This window comes from Peromyscus eremicus, chromosome 1 (assembly GCF_949786415.1).
Source record: "Peromyscus eremicus chromosome 1, PerEre_H2_v1, whole genome shotgun sequence".
In the NCBI taxonomy this organism is placed as follows: domain Eukaryota; kingdom Metazoa; phylum Chordata; class Mammalia; order Rodentia; family Cricetidae; genus Peromyscus; species Peromyscus eremicus.
In genome coordinates, this window is record NC_081416.1 from 25,402,308 (window position 1) to 25,419,466 (window position 17,159).

The following is a 17,159-nucleotide window of genomic DNA, read 5'->3' on the forward strand; positions in this document are numbered from 1 at the left end:
TAGGCTGGCTTCAAACTTAGGGTTCTCCAGTCTCCAGTGTCTCACCTAGAGTATTAGGATTGCAAGCACACACCACCATGCATGGCTTTTAATTTTTTAATTATGAAAAATTTCAAACTTATAAAAATATGGAATAGTTTAATTAGCGTTCTCCTCTGGCCTCTGCAGGCAGCAATCATGCATGCATTGCCCATTCAGGTAAAACACTCATACATAAAAATAAAAATAAATGAATCTTTTAAAAAGGGAAAGTGCGAGAAATGGCTTATGCAAAAGGCTTTATGCAAAGTAATAATCCACAATACAATATATATAAATCTTGAAAATATTATATGATGAGTAAAGATGCCAGTCATCTATTACAGCATTCCACTCATCTGAAATCCAAAATGGGAAAATCTACTGAGACACAAAGAATAGTGGGGCCTAGATTGAGTGGTTGAGGGAAGATAGAATATGACTTGTAATTAGCTAAATATATGAATTATATGACATGTGAATTATATTTTAATAAAACTGTTGTCTTTAAAAAAAAAGACTCTAGGGTTGGGGATTTAGCCCAGTGGTAGAGCGATTGCCTAGCAAGCGCAAGGCCCTGGGTTCAATCCTCAGCTCAAAAAAAAAAAAAAAGACTCCAGGCAAGGAAATGGTTGAAGCTGGTGAGTGTAGGATGAGTTTGGAGGGGGAAAGAGATCTGCTTTTAGTGGCCTTTTTTTTTACTTCTTGTAGGGATTTTGAGCCTGGTCCAAGTATGGAAGGAGATCATTGCAGGGCCTGTAAGACAAACTGCTAAATGGTCTTATTAAAAACAAACAAACAAACCCTGGAACCATATATTGGGGTGAAAACTGAGTGATCAGAGGAATAGAATAAGTCACAGCCAACCTCACCCTATCATCTCCTCAGCCTCCAGAGAGCTACTTCCTGTATACTCACACCTATATATCTGTCTGTGTTCTGCTATCTTACTTCCTCTGTCCTCCCATCTCTATTACTTCCTGTCTGTCTGTACAGACCTCCAGACCTCTGTGGTTAACTAGTGCTGGGATTAAAGGTGTATGCCACCATGCCTGGCTCTGTTCCCAGTGTGGCCTTGAATTTACAGAGATCCACATGGATCTCTGCCTCCCAAATACTAGGATTAAAGTTGTGTGCTATCACTCCCTGACCTCTATGTTTAATATAGTGGCTGGCTTTTTCCTCTGATCCTCAGATAAGCTTTATTGGAGTGCACAAATAAAATATCACCACAAAGGCCTAGTGATTGCATTTATGTTTCAAAAACACCATTCCGCTGCTTGAAGAGGAATGGGTATAGAAGAGGGTTGCCTAGTTAGGAGATGTCAAGATAATAGAAATGATGGAAGTTAGGTTAGTGTGATGGCAGTGAGGTTGCAGAGAAATGAACAATGGTGTATTCTGGAGAGAAGCAACAGAATTGGAAGGATGACATCATGTCAATGAATTGAGTGTGACAAGTCACTCAGAAGGCGACCGGAGTGATGTCTGGGTTCTGGTGGGAGCTGTGGGGTGAATTGTCATGCCGGGACTTGAAATGGCAGTGGGAGAAGAGAATTTAGGGTGGATAGTAAGAGTTTAATTGTAACTGGATGTGTTGACACACACCTTTTATCTTAGTGCATAGGAGGCAGAGACAGAGGCAGGCAGATCTGAGTTTGAGGACAGCCTGGTCTATGTAGTGTGTTTAGGACAGCCAGGGCTATATAATAACATCCTGCCTCCAAAAAACAAAAAGTAATTAATAAGAATTTGCTTATAAGTTTATGATGCCTAAGATATATCACTTTTTAATATAAAGTCTATTTTTGTCATGTAAAATTTCTGTGCAGGGCATAATGGCATGTGCCTCTAATCCTAGCACTGAATATGCTGAGACAGGATCAAGATTTTGAGGCCTCCCTGGGCCTCATAGTGAGGCCTGTCTGAAAACAAAGAAGCAGATCCAAGCATATAAACAAACAAAACGTGTTTGATAAAGAGCCTGGAGTCCCTAGAGATCTAGAAGCCTTTCATCTGGATCGGTTCTTACATTACGAAGGAAGACACTGATAGGGGATCTGTCTTTTCCAAAGTGGAAGAGTAGAGATTAAGCTGGAAACAATTTCAGTTTCCATGGAGATACTTGATTTATTTATTTTTAGGAAGCCATTTCTCATTATCCATTTTTGTTAAATTCTTCAGCTGATCTCTGAAAATACAAGGATTGGACTAGAAGGTGCCCTGGGCAGCTAGGGTCATGGCAGGGGCTTCAGCGAGAGCTCGTGTTTGAACATATTTAGAAGCACGGCATGGCCACTGGCTCTGCTTTCCCCATCATTTGCTGCAGGAAGGAGCTTCCTGGGGAGGAATAGCATGAAGAAGCTTCCCTGTCTCCTAGCACTTCCAGGGCACCGGGTACTTTCATTCTGGGGTCTTTTAGTTTTCGGTCACTGACACTTTCATATTATTCCTTCACTCACTGGCTCAGACACTATGCTCTGGACAGTAACTGAGAGTGTATACTGAAGCAGAGTGTGGAAAGTCACATGGCCAAGTTAGAACTGTCGAGAAGCCTTTCCTTTCCCTTCTGTTGGAATATCGAATATGCATTTTCTGTGGGAGTATCTTGAGGTTCTAATTCAGACTTCTATTATCCTCACATAGGAGTGCACTTCTTTTAAGACATGATGTGGATTGTTCAGAGCATTTTGGTGTTAGGGAATGTTTCCCTTAAGGAAAAGGGATATGTGGGGGAAGGGGGTGCTAGATAGTGAGGCAGGAACGTAGGACAGCGCATGTGCAGCTTCTTAAGATTTCAGTTGCTAATAACATGTCCAGGAACCGAAATTTTATCAGTTTCCCTGGGAATGTCTGTCTTTGTTTTGTTACAGTATCTCATGTAGCCCATCCCCAGCACATCCCCGACCCAATCACTCTTATTTACTATTATATACATTAAGGTAGGGTCTTGCTGACCTGGGTAAGTTGGGGTATTGCTGACCTCAGACCTGAGATTTTCCTACTTCAGCCTCCCAAGTGCTGGGATTTCAGGCGTGTGCCAAACAGCCCGTCTGGCACAATTTGTTTCGAGTGTGGATATATTCCAACCAAATGAGTCCATGGATAAAGCCTCAGGAGGGTTCAGTGGACTGTTCAGAGTACTAGTGCTCTCACTTACCCTGGTGTGTGTCCACAGCAATGAAAGCAACACTAGCCTCTTGGTCAGCTAGTTCAAAAGTCACCCCCTCACATTAACAAAGTGCTAAATTCATGGTGCTCTGTTCTCAGCACCCACAATCAGGCATGTGGCTCCAGCCTCCTCTTCTGTCACTGATAGTCCCATAAGTAAACAGTCCTTCAGGAGCTTATGACTAGTCAGAGGGAAACGATGGCTGTCAGGTTCTGAGGCCTCTGTAGCCCACAGAAGCTCTCCTTCTTTATTTTTTGGAGGCAGATCTATGTAGTCCTGGCTGTCCTGGGGTGCTCTATGTAAATCCGGTTGACAATTTTTTTTTTTTTCCTGCTGGATCTTGAACCTGGGACCTTATGCAAACTGAGAAGTATTCTGCCACTGAACCATCCCTTCAACCCTCCTTAACCCTACAAGTTGTTCTTCCAAGTGTTTCCTATAGCAGGTAGTTGTTGTTGTTGTTTTACTTATCAGCACTTCAGGCAGTCATGTTACAGTAAAGCTGACTGAAGATTTTATATTTCAATCATGAGGCCATGTTTTCCTTAACTTGGATGCTTCCTAAATTCTAATCACTTCACACAGCTCTCTCTCAGTGGCCGCCTGCTGCAGACAGATAGTATCATTTGGGTGGTTCTTAAACTTTAGCATAGGAATCATTGGGGTCAGGGTGCAGATTTTGAAGCCTGATGGCCACAAATTGAGATTAGTGGATTTCGGGATTGGGTTCTGGAACCCATATTCTTAGTGCCTTCTTGCAGTTAGGGAAACAACATCTACGTGTTCACTATTTGCAGTTTCGTTCCCAAGTCTGCCTTCATTACTAAGGCCTGTCCCACTCTAAGTGCTGCTAATAAGACAGAGGCTGGCTTTTAAGGCCTCAGGAAGTGTCTTAACTTCCCACAGCTGATTTTGAAAACTGTCCAGAGTTTTACAGCTTGCTTTTATTTTCCTCTGGGGAAGCTGTGGTTATGTTGGTCACAAGAAACAAGGTTCTATTTGTTCAAGAATGTCTCGGATATCTGCCACTTCTTCACTGCTCTGGTTGAAGACTTCCTCATTACCCATCTGGATAGTCACTGATTTCTTCATAGTCTCAACTCATCCCGCTACTCCCCGGGTTCAAATGGCCGGTAGAAGTGATAGAAGTTACTGTGTGCTTTGGGACAAAGCACAGTCAGAGGTAGCTTAGAGACGTGATCTGACACAGCAGCAAGTAGAGTAACACGATTGTGACAGTTTCAGGGCATCCGTGAAAAGCCGGTTTTGTTGAGGATGGAACTCAGTTGGCAGAATGCTTGCCTAACATGCATGGAGACCTGGGTTCAGTCCCCAAGACTACATAGAACCAAGTGTGGTGGTGTATCCTTCCTGGCACTTGGGAGGTAGGGGCAGGCAGAGCAGAAGTTCAGGGTCAAGGCTGGAGAGATATTCTCTGGCTCAGCACTGGCTGCTCTTCCAGAGGACCTGAGTTAGATTCCTATCATCCACATGGTAGCTCTCAACCATCTGTAACTCTAGTTCCGGGGCATTTGGTACCTTTTCTGGCCTCTGAGTTTATCAGGTACTCACATGATACACAAGCCTATATGTGGGCAAAACACCCGCACATATTAAAAATAAATGTTTAAAACTTAAGTTCATCCTCAGTATGGAGTTTGAGACCAGCCTGGAGTGTTTGAGACACTATCTTTATGTTTGTTTGTTTTTTGGTTTGATTTTGTTTTGGTTTGGTTTTTTGGTTTTTGGTTTTTCAAGACAGGGTTTCTCTCTATGTGTAGCCCTGGCTGTCCTGGAACTTGCTCTGTAGACCAGGCTGGCTTTGAACTCACAGAGAGCCGCCTGTCTCTGCCTCTAGAGTGCTGGGATTAAAGGCGTGTGCCACCACCATTCAGCTGAGATCCTATCTTTAAATTAAAAAAAAAGAAAAAGAAAAAGAAAAGAAAAGGCCAGTATTAGAATGAAGTATTGCATTTGGGAGGAGGGAACTTGGTTTAATACTAAGTATAGACTATAATCTTGCATAGGTGAAAAGCAGCAACAGTTAAGGCCACACCTAGGGGATGATCACATTTCTTATATAACCAGATCCCTGTGTTATGCTCATTGAATATATGCTCACAGAGGCACGCCTGTCTTTGTACATACTGTTTTCTTTTGTTTGTTTTTGAGATAGTCTCATGCTATAGTCCAGAATTCACTAAAGTAATCCAGTCAAGCCTTGAACTCCTGATCCTCCTTCCTCATTCCCCCAAGTGCTGTGATTACTGGAGCTTTGCACACAGTTTTGCTCCTTAGGTGTTGCCTCACATTTAACATGTTTTGGGTCCCCAGATACAATGTTGCAGATTAATTTGGTCCCTATCCTAATGGTAATTACAGTGTAATTGGGTGGGAAACATATACTCGAGAAATGCTATGGTGTTAACTGGGGAAAGGGGAGGGAGAAGCACAGGCATGGATGGGAAGCATACACAATCTGAAGGGTCAGTACAGTTCCATACAAGAGGATGGCAGCTGAGACCGAAAGAATTAAGGATTAACTATGGGGTGGGAGAGATGGCTCAGCAGTTAAAAGCACTGTCTGCTCTTGCAGAGGACCTGGGTTTGATTCCCAGCACCCATGTGGTGGCTGACAACTAGCTCTCATTCCAGGGGCTCTGGTGCAAAACTCTGGCCTCTGTGGGTGCCAGGGCACATGTGTGGTGCGTTTAAAGACTTAACTGTGATTGGAGAAAGGAATGCTTAAAGGTTAGCAGAACATTGTGTCCTTAGCACCCGTGACAAGGAGGAAGAATCAGGAAACCCAAAGGAACTCTGTGATTAGAGAGGTTACTTAGCAAGGAGTGGCAGCCTCTGTGTCAGGGACTTGGTCGTAATGCAGTGATTGTTTTCGTACTTTATCCAAAAGACAGTGGAAGGTCATTGGGAGCTTTTGAAGTCAAGATTGGGAGGGTGTGGTTATGTGTTCAGATTAATGCTGGAAAATCACTACTTCAGGTTTTTCCTCCCTCCCTCCCTCCCTCCCTCCGTTCCTCCCTTCCTTAGAAAGCATTGTTGAATTCTAGGTAGAAATGAGTGGGGAAAGGTTTTCTGCAGCTGTGCAGACCATGAGACAAGGACAGGGTGTTAGAACTGGTGATGGACAGGAATTAAAATAAATTGTATTTTGAATATTGAATTGGTAGAATTTAGTGAGAAATGGATTTGATATAGGGAAAGGGAGGGAGGGAGGGAGGGAGAAAGAATATCCAGGCTAAATACTAAATTTCTGGATTGTATCAGGTATGTATAAAAGGTCTTTGTTTTCTACTTGTGTAGGGAATGTGTAGTATGTGAGCTCATGTGTTTGTGGATGTGTGTGTACATGTGTGCAGGTTCTTGGAAGGTTAATGTTAGCTGACTTCCTTGATTATTCTCCACCTTGAACTTTACATATTTTGGCATGTTCTCTCACTTGAGCCCAGAGCTTCTTGATTGTGCTAGTCCAGCGGGCCAGCTTGCTCCAGGATCCCCCATCTCTGCCTCCCACATGCTAGGGTTACAGGTGGGCCACTGTGCCCACCAGGCATCTATACAGGGGCTCAGGCTCTGACCTTTAGTTCCCATATTTGTAAGGCAGGCACTTTACCCACTGAGCCGTCTCCCAGATGGCCTTTGTGTTGACATTGTAAGGAATGCTGGAGAGGAGCAGATTTAAATGAAAGATCGGGAGCTTTTATGAAGCTATTTTCTCTGTGGGTCTTTGGTCTTTTCACTCACACTCCACAAAATTATGCTGCAGACTGCCCTCTTGCAAACCACAGGAGGGTCACACTGTCTCTTGGCTTCCTCAGTACCTACTGTTTCATAGTCACCTGTGTGCTTGCCTGCTCCCTCATTAGACTGGGATTCCTTTGTCTGGGGGTTCTTAGCTGCTCTTGGGAGAGGGATACATTTTCCCTCAAGTAGTTTCCACTGAGTTAAAGGCTTCTGTTATCTTAGTTCTGGGTAATGCTGGGAGTAAGTTAATGCTTTTTTATTGCAGAACAGCATTTTGCTTTCTCATGAGGGAAGGGCAGACCATAACACAGGAAGCTTTCCATTCCTGCCTCTTCTCCATCTTTTGTCTTTGGCCCATCTCATAGTTCTTGTGTTGAAGTGAAGAGGTGGGAAGAGACATTCTGCAGGAACTGCTGACTTGAACATGAGGTTCAGAGTGTGGACTGCATGGCATGATTACCTGGCTGCTGTCAGAAAATGTCTGTGGGAGCTCACTTTGTCTGTAGTTGCCCCAGATCTGTTTCTTTTACTCCTGGTGATCAAAACAAACACCAAGGGACGACAGTTTACTGCCTATTGTTTGTTCCTGCCAGACAGACAGAAAGCGGAAAGGAGCAAATGACACAGACTGTGTCTTTGGAGCTACACTGGGAAGAGCGGATTAAGCTCGCCATCCCCACTCTTGGCCCTTTTATTTCTTAACTCCAAACTTTAGAACAGTACCTTTCCTGCACCGTTGAGTTGCGCATAATATAACAGGATTATATTAGCAATGTTTTTACTTTTTGGTAAAATAAATATTCACCATTTTTCTAAGACTATTTATATTCTGTTTTTGAATGTTGGCTATTGTTATACAGAACCTGGGTTTCAGGGAAATAAAGAGGATTGAATAAATGGGAGGGTGCTTTTGTGTGCTTATTTCCTTAAAAGTCTGTGGTTTGTCTTAGAGATGGACTTCTCTGCTTTCTTCCTTTATTCTTCCTGCTGCTGTTTCTTCTCCTCCCTTCATCCCTCCCTTTCTTCTGCTTTCTCTCCTCTTCCTTCTCCTCCCCCTCCTCCTTTTCCTTATCTTCTCTCTCTTCTCTGTTCCTTCTTCCCACCTTCCTCTAAAGCTGGAGTGCTCAAGACAGTAGAACCTAGTGGAAAGTTTTACCAGGAACTCACAGACTCAAACAAGAAAAATTATTTTTTAATTTGGGATTTGTTTTGAAATGCCCAGTTGAAAATAATTGCCAGTCATGGTGGCTCACATCTCATATCCTAGCATTAGGGATCCAGGAGCAGTCAGATGTCTGTGAATTTGAGGCCAGCCTGGTCTATGTATTGAGTTCCTAGATAGCCAAGGCTACACAGAAGGATCTTGTCTCAAAAAACCAAAAGGAAAATAATTCCATGGGAATTTTGTTGTTTGTTTTTCTGAGAGACAGCATCACTGTAGCCCTGACTGACCTGGAACTCATTGTGTAGGCCAGGCTGCTCTTGAACTCACAGAGATCTTCCTGCTTATGACTTCCCATGGGCTGTGATTAAATCCATGTGCCACGATGTTCTGCTTTTTGTTTTGTTTTGTTGAATGATTAAAATACAGTGTAGAATAATAATGTTAATAGAGTAATAGTCATAGTTATAGCCATGCTATACTAACACATCTTGATTTAGTATTTTCATTTATACATCCTGCCCAATATTGTTGTGTGTGCCTATTTTCAAATTGGAGTATGTTTGCATGTTAGGAAAAGCATCATTGGCCCTGCTATTAGAAGAGACATCATTAGCTTCTGTCCTCAGGGCCAGCCTTTACAACTGTACCCCTGGGGTCATCATCAAGAGCAGATAAAGATCTGGGGAAATACACACACACACACACACACACACACACACACACACACACACACACACAGATATTGCTTGTCCTGCGTACTTTCAAAAATGATTGAAGAAAGGAAAAAATAACCTATAGGTGTATTCTTTTAGTAACATAATATTTTATTTATTCTTTGAGAATGTCATATATGTATAAAATTTATTTTGATCTTATCCCTCTTTCTACTCCTCCAGAACCCCCAGCACATGCCCCTCCTGATTTTATTTGGCCTTTTTCCCACTCAATAGAGTCCAACTAGTGCTGCCCATATTCATATGGGTGTGGGTGCATTCACCTACCAGTGGACATATCCCCAAAGAAAGATGCTTCTCCCTCCCCATGCAGCTGTCAACTGCCAACAACTCCTCAGCGAGGGTTGAGGCTTGTATGTGTGCCCCTCTTCCTCTGAGGATATACACTTAGTAGCTGCGATGGGGACTGTATGAGTGTAATTATCAAGGAAGGCATGCAGTTTTGATGTTTCCTCCTTAGATATTATTTCAGTGTTGTATGTAAACGTGGCTGTACTTAGTGATCTTCAGTTGAAGTATTCTCTTGGAAAAGCTGTACCTCCAGGTACATTGTGTTTTGTATGCTTCACTTGGTACAATGGAGCCTTGTTTGCTAGGGAAGCCATTCTGATTGTAGGAATTGCTGCTTTGTTTCAGGTCGGTCTTCTCTCTTTCCCTTTGAAGACGCCTTCTTGGATGACAGCCATGGCGATCAGGCTTTATCATCTGGCTTAAGTTCTCCCACTCGATGTCAAAATGGGGAACGAGTGGAACGCTACTCTAGAAAGGTGTTTGTTGGAGGCCTTCCTCCTGACATCGATGAAGGTACCACATGCATTCATTAAGAACTTTACGAGAGCTAACTGTTATGCACTGTGCATTTTGTGCATTGTGCTCGGACCCTGACTCTTCTCCAGGCGACATCAATAAACACACATTGAATGTGTAAATGAAATTGAACGGTGACAAAGCTAACTTAAAAAACTACTCTAGTTCCCATAGGCTTTGGATGTGCTGTGGAAATCTTCCTAACACTGGCTGGCTGGCTTGGTCAGTGCAGCTGTAATGTTAATCTAAATAGGTCATGGTTTCTTTAGCCCTTTCATGACGTGTGTGTTGGGGTGCTAAAAAATAGTTTTAGACTTACTACTTTCAAGTTGTAGATGGCCACAGACTCATTTTCCTCTAGCTGTCTGTGTTAATATTGTCCATTAGATTTTCTTTAGGATAAATTTCTTGCCATTGCTGATAGAATGATAACCTACATCCAAGGAGTTACAAAGTCACAGTCTTCTATGAGTCCAAAGAAAGAGAGAAAATAATTGAGCTGCAAGTAAAGTCTCATCTCAGTAAAGAAGGCAGTATGGAGATATAGGAGAGACAATAGACTTTTAACCCTTTTACATCACCACATAGTGTCATCTACTTTGTTGTCCTGTTCCTCATCAATAGAATTATTTATGATCCTAGAGATTCCGTACAAATGATTATATGTCTATCTTTTCTCTTCTCTTCTTTCTTTTTTTTTTTTTTTTTTTTTTTTTGGTTTTTCAAGACAGTCTTTCTCTGTGTAGTTTTGGTGCCTGTCCTGGATCTTGCTCTGTAGACCAGGCTGGCCTCGACTCATAGAGATCTGCCTGGCTCCGCCTCCCAAGTGCTGGGATTAAAGGCATGCACCACCACCTCCCAGCTTTTCAATTTACGTTCATTTATTTGGGGAGTAGTGTGCATTCCACAGCACAGAGGATAATTTGTTTTGCTACCATATGAGCTCCAGGGGTTGAACTCAGTCATCAGTCTTCGTGGCATGGGCCTTTATGCACTGAGCCATCTCTCCTGTCCATGAAATTATATTTGAAACATTTTCTGCATCTTTACCTTTTTTCTAAAAATAGAGAAACATTCCCATTTTTGGAATCTCCTGTTTTGCTTGACATAGAGATCACCTTGGCTAGTATTAGATTTTCTTATTAAGTTTATTGGTAATAAAAGGAAAGGAATTAGAGTTAGAAACATTTTTCGTGGTTAGAAGCTAATAACCAAATGTATTCCCGAGTAATGGCATTTCACTTTGCAGATTTTACTTTTGTAAAGATATTTCAGAAAAGCTCTAAAAAGAAAATAAATGCAAAAGGAGGGGGGTACCTCAAAGCATTTTTTAAAGTAAAAAGATATATTTTATGTTTCTTATGATTGCAGGGTTGGTTTTTTTTCCATTTTGCTAAATTCCTTCTTTGTTTTACAGATGAGATCACTGCCAGCTTCCGCAGGTTTGGACCTCTCGTGGTAGACTGGCCTCATAAAGCAGAGAGCAAGTCGTACTTCCCTCCTAAAGGTAATGGACTCAAGACATCACCCTGTCTGTCAGAGGCCAGGCTGCCTGACACCTCCGTATAAGGCATTCTTACAAGTCTTGAAATAGCTGTTGACCCCTTTCCCTAAGTAAAATAACACTGATCACCAGTATGTGTGAGAGAATGGAATCTAGGGCTTCATGCATGCTAGGAAAACTCTCTACCAGTGAGTTTCTTCTCCTGCACTGAATGTTTGAGACATGGTCTGGCTTTGAACTCTATATGTATCTGAGGATGACCTTGAACTCCTTAGGTGGTATGATTACAGGTACGTGCCAGCGTAAATGGCTATGAGTCTAAAGTTCTTAATTGCATTGTATTAGTCTCAAATTTAGAAATAGGGATATCACAGAGGTGAACATATTCAGGATGGTCTTTAAAGATGAGTGAAGTCAGAACCTTAACCATATTTGAGCTGAGTAACTGGTGATCTCAAATATGGACTATGAACAAACAACCTGCATGGTATTCCTGTTCCACACCTTGATGGACAACTATTAATCTTCCTAAATTTCATCTAAAAAATGAGGATATGATTATGTCTTCATATGCTCTCTTATGCTTAAACAAAAAATTGCACATAGAATACTTTGCATAGTACCCAGGTATCACTGAGGGCTCATTTGTTTGAGCAAAGGAGTGGTTTTCATGGTTAGTTTGGTTTTTTATTGTTTGTTTGTTTTAATGGGTTTTTTGGGGGGTCTTTTTTTTGTTTGTTTTTGTTTGTTTTTTCGAGACAGGGTTTCTCTGTGTAGTTTTGCGCCTTTCCTGGAACTCACTTTGTAGACCAGGCTGGCCTCGAACTCACAGAGATCCACCTGGCTCTGCCTCCCGAGTGCTGGGATTAAAGGCGTGTGCCACCACGGCCCGGATGTTTTAGTGTTTGAAACAGAGTTTCTCTGTGTAGCCCTGGCTGTTCTGGAACTAGCTCTGTAGACCAGGCTGTTCTTGAGATCACAAAGATCTGCCTGCCTGTGCCTCCCGAGTGCACCACCACCACCAGGCTTCATGATTAGTTTTGTAGAGAAGTTATGAAGATCTAGGATACTAGCAGTGAGAATAGGAGAAAGAAATCACTGGTTCCAGTGATGGAGAGGTCATGATGACAGGACGTTTGATGGCATGGTGTATTAAAATTCCTTCCACTAAATGGTAGACTGATGGCGTTGTTGGCCAGAGAGAAAACCAAGTTGGTATGTTGATGATTTGATGTAGCGTTGATCTGTCCTTATATGTGAACTGAGTAGAGATTCCTACAGGCACAGGCACTTGGTTTATAGTCAGGCCTTTGGGAGCAGAGACAGGTTGGAGACACATGTGTCTTGAGTCATCTTTTTGAGAAGGGAGAGGAAAATGAACAAATAAGTAGATTTTATAGTAATAGTTACTAAGATCATGAAATAGAGATGGCCGTGGCCTTCTTGTCAAATGCTTGGTATTATAAATAATATTCAATAAGAATGATGGAGTGATAGAACCAGAGCAAAGCTGCAGCTTTCCCTGAGCAGTGAGAATGATGGTGCCTCCTGAGCAGAACTTACCGTCAGCATCTTTTTGTTTCCTTGTAGGCTTTATGCCTGTGTGTGCATTCATGTGAGCACGTGTGTACACGTGTGTATGGTATATATGCATGTATGCATACAGGGCTGGGAGTATAACAGCTAAGATGCAGTCTTGTGTTCACATTTTGATCTCTTATGCCCACAAAGTGTCTAATGGCTTTTGGTGGCTGCCTCACCTATTCCACACCTAATTTATTTGCTTGCTGGCCATTTAGACCATTAGTAATAATGCTTATGTTTATGTATTCTTGCCTGTGCCCTTTTCTTTCAAGTTGTTTTCTTTAGGCTAAATTAGAAGCTACTTAACTAGAGATGAAAATCTTAATGACTCCGGATTTGATGTCACATGGCTTCCCAAAGCAATCTCTTTGTGAAGTTTATGCTAATTTGGACATCTGCAGCAAGTTTCCTCTTGAGTTCCCAGTCAGATAAATGGTGCATTGCTGCTGTGAACTCACCTTTTTGCTTCTTTGTTTGGTATATAATGGACCTCTGCAGAAGCCAGCGGCCACATTGGTCTGAATCATGTGCCTGAAATGGTTCATCGTTTTTCTGTAAGACCCAATTGGCTGAATCTTGGTTGCCTTCTACCATCACTGCTTATCTTTGCGTCTCATGAGGGAGCTCAGGGTGACCTTGATGTTCTGATTTTCTTTAGTACTTGCATTACAGAAATACTCCACTTTGCCCAGCCCTGCTGTCCCTTGAACTGGACAGCAAAGTCCTCCTAGATCAATGGGACTTTTTGTCTCGGCTTCCCCCAGATTTCTGAATGGGATGCTCCCTTTCTTTCCTCAGGTCTCTGCTCAGATGTCACCTTGACAACAACGGCTGTCTGTCTTGACTTCTGTATCTAAAGTAGCTGCCCCTAAGCGCTCCACTCCCCTTCTCCTCGTATTTCTTTCTTACCTTCAAGTTACTTTTCTTTGAAGTCCCTGTTTCTGTTTTCCAAACGCAAGTGTAAGAGCGAGGAGATCCTTCCTGCCTAGTTCACTGCTTTGCACCAAGCATCTTCATGCCTGTCACGTTTCCCCTTGAATACTTTTTAGATGAATGAACCACAGCTTTGCGAGTTGATGAACAAGCTCATTACTTGCTCAGAGAGTAGAAGTCCATCAGGTTCTAGAAGCATCTTTTCATTAGTGCACATAGCTTTTATTAGACTGGCTTGAACCTGAGAGATCAATAGTTAATATTATTTTACCTGGGAAATAAAGGAAGAGATTTTTTTCATTCATTTTTGCTTAGAAGAGATGTACTTTGACTATATAATCTGATAAATTATGTTATTTCTAAGGCTATAATTCGTATAGAAATTAGTAATTTAAACTGTATGTATGACTCAATATACATTTTCATAGCTGCTTGAAGGCCAAAGTAGTCCTTGTCTTTTTCTGAACCCTGGTGCTCTGTCATTCTCACATAAGCTCGAATATTTCCAAGGAGATTTCTCAGGCTTGGAGCAGGTCTGAGTTGCTTTTTATCTGTAGTTTAGCTATAAGAAGACTCTGCCTCCTTGGTGATAACCTCACTGTTTATGTATCTGGATGAGCTGCTTTGTAGTGAAGTTTTAGACTGGACAGATCACAGATGCTACAGTACTACCTCAATGCAGGGTGTGGCTGTAAGAGACAAGAGGATCTGAAGAGAAGAGGAGCTTTGATGTGAGCAGGTGCCATGGAGGCTATAGTGGGGTGGCAGACAGCTGAGATGTGAACACTGGGAGCTAAGTCTCCATTGCTGTCTTCTGCCGTGAGTCAGCTCAAATGTTTCCGTATTTCTAGTTGAATTCCAGGGGGAATGTGGTTAGTCCAGTTTGTGTTTTAAGACTTAGCTATAACATAGTAAGTTATCCTCAAGGTAGACCCTGGATTCCTTGACTGCTTAATAAAGGAACAGCTCGCTTGTACTTCCTGGAGCCCAGGGCTGTGAATGTTACATCTAGGAAGATAACTTGACATGGCAAACTTAGTGATAGATGTTTAGTGTACCCTCTTTCAGTGTCTCGGGGAGAATGCCTCCCCATCCTGGACTGTCTGTCCTGGTTCTGCATGAGGCATCTGCTCCGGAGACTGTGATAATCTCACCCCTTGGGAGGGGGCGTGGAGCCTGAGGAGCCATGCAGAGGATCTAGCCATGGAGAACAGCTGAACTCCCAGTGCTGGCAGAGGCTTCTGGGACAAACATGGCAACAGCCAGTCTCAGAGGTTGGGCAGGAGATGCCTCCGACACCCTCCAGTGATGAAGGAGGGTGCAATCCACAGTTTCCTTGGGCAGCTGGTGCTAGCTTTGTCAAGCCAGGGCGTAGGTCCAGTGCATGCCAGGTATACAAGAGTAGAACCAGGTACTCAGCAAATACAGGATGACCCAGGTGATGACTCCCTTCCACTGTCAGAAAAGCATGTGTGTCTTTTGTTTTAGCATATATTTTTATCCTATCTTATATGGGGGGATATTTGTCCACATGTGTGTCTGTGCATATGTCCACACATGACGTGTGTGCCTAGTGCCAGGAGGCCAGTTGTCAGCTGTCATGTGGGTGCTTAGAATCAAACCCAAGCCCCCTGGGAAGAGCAGCCGGTGCTCTTTAGCACAGAGCCGTCTCTCTAGCACCAAGAGCATGTGCTTCTGAGTGGCCGTTTGAGCTGCCGTCCCAGGGCTTTTCTGTGCTATCAAGCTGGCTTACCTGCTGACCTTGAGATAAGGCATGCAGTTGTGATGGTTTATGTAACACGGCCATGGTTTGTGAGCCTGGCAGAAGGCGGGCCACGTGGATTCAGACCCACTTTGAGCCAGCCAGCTAAAGAGGTAACTGTTTGAGGGACAAGACGGGGGCAGACACAGGATGTTGGGGAGCTGTAGTAGGCTGGAGTGTAGCACCTATTTCATTTTTTGTTGGTTTCTCTAAAATCTGACTTTGGAAAGAATGGTTTGCAAACGTCACATTTATTTTTCCCCCTTGTAGGTAATTTGAATGGAAACAAGTCAGTGTTGCTTTTGAATGGAAACAAGTCAGTGTTGCTCTTGTCTCAGATTCCAAGTTTTTCCACCTTCTGGCTTATGTAAACAGATCAGTTGAGAAGCCTAGTGGATTTAGCATGTAGTTACTCTTTCACACTCTATAATAAATACTTCGAGTAATACTCTTTTATTTTCCTTTCATAAATGTAGGTCTTGGCTGATAGTGCTAACACTCTGGTGAATTTTGAATATATTTTAATATGTTATCTACTTGCAGTGTTCATTCCAGGGAGTGATTTTCTTGTGAAAACACAGAAATTGCACTGTACTGTACTGAGATGGTTTTTGTCTTGTCCTGTTGAGACAGATGGAACAGCTTCTATTTTTACTTTCGAGATCATAGTATATTCCCACTTAGACTGTTTTCATTAAACACCTGTCTTTTCAGCATTGTACTAAAGTTGAGCTGTGAATTTGGTTTTCATGAAGCATTTATAGCTTGGGGAACTGTACAGGAAGGAGAAGAGCTTTTGGAGCAGATAAGCCACAGGACCAAGCTTGAGCAACTCCAGAAATGAGAGACAGTGTACGAGGTCACAGTGGTACACGCTGTACCCAGGCAGAGGTGCTAGGAAAGGGCAGGCATGTGCTTAATCCAGGAAACTGTAAGGACTCCCATTGAGGACTTTGTTTGGAAAAGAGCACATTTCAGAAACCGAAATGAAATGCAAATTTGGCAGGTGACGGAGAGAGGATGTTTTAGCTTTGGTCTGGACTTGCTGACAGGGTTTAGATAGGACCAAGGCTGAAAGTGTGACCAAGAAAGAGTATATTGAGTAAAAAGACTGGAAATGGGAAACTGGAGTTGGGGGATGGCTCAGCTGCTAAAGTATTTGCTGGGCAAGCATGAGGACCTGTTAGCTGTCTGCAGAAACCACATAAAAAGGTCAGGCGTGGCGGCAGATGCTTGTCATCCTGGCACAGGAAAGGTGGAGACAGGATTCCTAGGGCTTGCTGGGCAGCCTGCTTGGCCCACTCAGCACACTTCAGGCCAGGAAGAAGCCCCCCAAAGTTGACCTCTGGCTTCCAAGCACGCATGCGCGCGCACGCACACACACACACACACACACACACACACACACACACACACACACACACACAAGCGCGCGGGGAGAGGAGGAGGAGGTAAAGAGCGATGAGAAACTGATTAGAATTATTGAACATTGACAGTCAACTTGGGTTGTCTCTCAAATAGAGTAGGTGTCCATAGTCTTGAATAGGACAAACTGTCATAGAGAGAAAATGTGTCATCAGCAGAATCCAGAACTAATATGAGGACATTAAACTCCAGAGGAAAGAAGAATTTAGAGTTTTAGACTTAGGCCTGAGACCACAACTGAGGGAAGTGTCTCTGGTAAAACATCTGACAGTTGTCTGAGGATGAGGGAAGAG

General features: G+C 42.9%; 1 protein-coding gene across 8 annotated transcripts in view; it reads left to right on the plus strand.

Moving 5' to 3' along the window:
- Nucleotides 1–17,159, plus strand: part of Cpeb3 (cytoplasmic polyadenylation element binding protein 3) — a 188,147-nt gene that overhangs the window by 116,910 nt on the left and 54,078 nt on the right. For all 8 annotated transcript variants that reach the window (XM_059258700.1, XM_059258683.1, XM_059258692.1 and 5 more), the window contains 2 exons: nucleotides 9,488–9,655; nucleotides 11,076–11,165. In XM_059258700.1, the coding sequence (XP_059114683.1) occupies nucleotides 9,488–9,655; nucleotides 11,076–11,165 (258 nt within the window). The remainder of the gene's footprint in view (nucleotides 1–9,487; nucleotides 9,656–11,075; nucleotides 11,166–17,159) is intronic.